Genomic DNA, 4,213 nt, shown 5'->3' on the forward strand with positions numbered 1-4,213 from the left:
CTGTCTTATTTTAAAATAACAGCTAATCTAGTCATCAGTATAACTCCAATGAATGAAGAATCGATTAGGCATAGTTAATGATGTACTCCCTAAAAATATGTTGTGCTTATGAGGAATCAGATCTCAATGTTTACTGTCCAGATATTCAGAATAATTTCCTGGGGAAGACCTTGGCCTTGGCATAAGTAAATGACCAGTCGAAGACAGAATGAACCAGGTATTGGTGGTGGTTGGCCAAGGGCAGTGCCTGGGCCCTGTGGTCAGGGTTCTGGTCACACAGTGGTACATGTCAGAGGGACGTAAGTCACTGTAGTTCTTGATCTGTTTTCTGCCCCAGTTCTTGTTTATGAAGACCCATGTGCTTGCTTTTTATGTGATCACAGAGAAAACAGAACACTGCAGACATCCTTCAAAACCTGACAGGAAGAAACATTTCAGATTATCTCGTGAAGACATATGTGCAGATCATAGCCAAAAGGTGACTATTTACTAAACTTGGCCCCTGCTTTGTCATTACTGATTAGAGGAATTAAAGGCCTACAAATAGTAGACAGGAGTGGTGGAGGAAACATTGAATAGACCCTGATTGTGTCTATTGGAAGTTTAGAATACTCATTCTCCCAAACTAGAAAAGCTGATGAGAGGTATTGTGAACATTCAGTTGTCAGGTTAAAGTTTGAGGTAGCCTGGTCTGGAATAAAAATAAATCTGTATTTAAATTTGAATTCTGCCTCTTACTAGCTGCTTGATCAGGGGCAACAAGTTATCATTTTAAAGACTTATTTTGTATAAAATGTGATATTAATGTTGGTCTTATAAGTTTGTTGTGAGGACTGGATGAAAGGATATATGTAAAATACCTTGGGTTCTCTCCCACGGAGGGATTCCCCAGTAACATATGATGTTGCGAAGAGAGCCCTGGGAAGACTTAGCAGCAGGTCTTGGCTATGGAGCTTTGGAAGAGCCTTGTAGCTTCCTGGGGCAAGGCAGCATAGTGTCAAATACTTAGTTGCTGCTCAGAAAATGTTTGTTCTGGTTTCCTTCCTATCAGCTTGGTCAGTTGGGGTCTCTGAGTTAGGAGTTCTCAGTGACTTTAAACAATGAGAGTATGCTGGAATGATAATGACCACAAGTTTCCAAGGAGACATATGACCTCTTCATATGTTATCCACAGTTGAAGTATTACTTTGAATTGAAAAGGCTTCTAGTTCAGTCACATGTTGGTCTATAAGATTGTTTTAAAGTTGGTTTAATCCAAGGTGTGATTCTGATATAAATAATAAGGTTTTTAAGATGGAGAGAATAAAAGATGTGCTAAGAATGGCCTTCTTTCCATTGGCACAACTCTACAACACCAGCCTGATCACATGATTATTTCTGTCCCTTTCTTTATCTTCAGATAGATACTTACTCTTTCTGCATCATCAGGAATAGGACCAATGCTTTCTTTGAACTGATTTTTGATTTCTTTGTCTTTACTCTCTGCAGCTTAAAGAACAAGATCTGGGTGAATGAGTTTAGGTAAGTTGATCTCTTTCTCTGCTTTCAGTTCTCCCTGGCACCTCTAGCTCAGGAGAATGATTTTGATGCAGGTATCTTAGATCAAAGGAAGTTGCTGGTTTGAGGATTGTTTGGTGCTCACACACTCTTGGGTGCCACCACACTGTGGGCAGGACAAAGGCCCTGCAGAACTTGGGGAGAACACAGAGGTACAGACAGATTTAGACTAGACTTGCTTTGGAGTTTTTGCATAGAGCATCTCTGCTTGGTACCAGCTTCCATTTCAGAGGCCTCTGAAATATTTGGTGTACTGATTTCCTTGAGGAGATTCAGAAATCTCTTGTGGGTCACTTGGGATTTAAACTAAGTACAATGTTGTGATGGGAATATCTATCTTAGTTATGCTTCCCCCCCAAATCAAGTTCCCAAGGGTTCCTAGGGACTCAAGGACTGTCTTTTAGGCCTTTAACGTGGGACCAGGAAAGTCTTGGAGGAATTAAGAGGCATCCAAACCATCTATTTTCACTGTCTTTCAGTAGAACTGTCCTTCTGGGTTTTGAAGGAACAGGTGGGACTAGGAAGGAAGAATCTTTGAAGGGAATCCATATATCACGGAAAAATGAGATAACTGATGTGATTGCCTCAGGGACCCCAAAGGGTCCCTGTTATTGGTTCTTCCTAAGGGCCAGGACCCCTGGAACTCTGGGCAGAGCAGACACAGGCCCCTATCTCTATAGTGGCCCTAGTGCTAGAAAGGGCTGAGCCCTGTCTATTAGCCTTACCTAGGCCATGCTGGACAGTGTTCCTCACCACTCACCCTGACTCCCCTCTGCTCGCCTCCACAGCCAAGTTCAGGCCTGAGCCACCATGGTGGAAGGAGCATCTGTGAGAAGAATGGCCATTCTTTCCTCAATGTCACAGATGTCTAGCTCTGTGTAATCAGGCCAGGTCCTCCCCGCCAGGCAGGAACCATGAGGGTTAAGAGATTGCCAGAATCCATTAGAGGAGGCCGAGGTGTAACTTAACTGAGTAAAATTTTAGTCCAACTTTGTATAGGAAACTTGTCTCAGTGAAGCTTGTAGGCCCTCATGTGGCATCTGCTGCTGAGTGATATTGTGCACCACACTGTCTAGGTTTTAATGTCAGGCTGTTCTTTTAGGTATGGCGGATTTTCCCTGGGTGTCAGCAATTCTCAAGCACTTCCTCCGAGTCGAGAAGTTAATAATGCCATCAAGCTAGTGAAGAAGCACTTGAAGCTGGCCAAGGTACAGTATCCATCCTGAGACATGTCAAAATGGGCCCAGTGCTGCTGGGACATGGTGTAGTTGGCAGGTAAATCTGATCACCAAGCAGCTTATTGTGTTGAACATGTTTGAATACAAAGCCCTCAACTTCACGTCCGAGCCAGACACAACTGAACCACTGAACTGAATATACTACTCAGTGTATATTTAAAAGCCNCTGTGTGGACAAATGCTGGAGGATTGTATTGAATAGAGTTCAGTATATGAACAATTAGGGCTTCTTTGTGTTCCATTTTCCTTATCTATCAAATGTCACAGCTTACAAGGCTGCTGAGGGATCAAACAGTAAAATGAGATCATGCTCATCTTTTCCAGATGGTGCAGGATAGATGCAAGTTGTGGTTAAAATAGGACCTTGCAACTCCTGAGGCGACAGACTCTTCTAAATGAGCCTACCCTTGATGTCCTCTCTTTGCAGAGACATGCCCTGCTTGGTGGGGGAGGAGGAATGGACCACTTCCCAAGTTCCCCAGACCATCATGGACTTCTTCCAAAATGGAAACTGGACGATGGAGAACCCCTCACCTGCCTGTCAGTGTAGCAATGACAAAATCAAGAAGATGCTACCCGTGTGTCCCCTGGGGGCAGGAGGACTGCCTCCTCCACAAGTGAGTCACTCTGAGGGTATGACTGAGAAGATGGGGGCACAGAGTGGGCTGGTAGCTTCTTCTTGGGTGCAGGAATGAATGAGATATCACATCAGGAGGGTTTATTTCAGTCTTGACCTTACTTCTTGTCATAGGGAAAAGCATGTGAGTTTTGAGAGGGGACGTTTGGACCACATTGTGCCTATCTGTTGCCTGTCTCAAGTGGTGGTACCACAGGACAGCCTGTGACAAGCCCACCTTCCATATCTGGCTCTGCCACAAATGAGCTATTAGCCTTTGACAGACCACTTTAACTCCTCAGGTCTGTTTCCTTACTTCCGACATAGGGTGGCTGGACCAGAAAACTGTGGATCTTGTCAACTCTGACATTCTCTGAGACTCCGAGTTTGGGAAGGAGTTCTGAGCCATTTTTTTTCTGAGAAGAATTTCAAGAACAGGCTTGCTTGTGATAGCTCTCTGTAGCTTTATAAGCATCCAGATTGTAGGGCGAGGACAAACAATTTTAAATGGGTAGGAGAACTAAAAGAAGTCCTGGTTACCTGTCTTATTTTAAAATAACAGCTAATCTAGTCATCAGTATAACTCCAATGAATGAAGAATCGATTAGGCATAGTTAATGATGTACTCCCTAAAAATATGTTGTGCTTATGAGGAATCAGATCTCAATGTTTACTGTCCAGATATTCAGAATAATTTCCTGGGGAAGACCTTGGCCTTGGCATAAGTAAATGACCAGTGCTGAAGACAGAATGAACCAGGTATTGGTGGTGGTTGGCCAAGGGCAGTGCCTGGGCCCTGTGG

General features: G+C 43.7%; 1 protein-coding gene and 1 long non-coding RNA gene across 2 annotated transcripts in view; both read left to right on the plus strand.

The window, feature by feature from the left end:
* The window catches only part of ABCA1 (ATP-binding cassette, sub-family A (ABC1), member 1), a 149,520-nt gene that overhangs the window by 117,431 nt on the left and 27,876 nt on the right, over positions 1–4,213 (plus strand). Inside the window, exon 31 of the mRNA XM_008587847.1 lies at positions 3,223–3,412. Within this exon, the coding sequence (XP_008586069.1) occupies positions 3,223–3,412 (190 nt within the window). The remainder of the gene's footprint in view (positions 1–3,222; positions 3,413–4,213) is intronic.
* On the plus strand, positions 399–2,743 carry LOC103603352. Its single transcript, XR_551609.1, has 3 exons — positions 399–478; positions 1,489–1,521; positions 2,660–2,743. It is a non-coding gene; the product is annotated as an uncharacterized LOC103603352 (long non-coding RNA).

This window comes from Galeopterus variegatus, unplaced genomic scaffold (assembly GCF_000696425.1).
Source record: "Galeopterus variegatus unplaced genomic scaffold, G_variegatus-3.0.2 Scaffold4570, whole genome shotgun sequence".
Taxonomy (NCBI): Eukaryota; Metazoa; Chordata; class Mammalia; order Dermoptera; family Cynocephalidae; genus Galeopterus; species Galeopterus variegatus.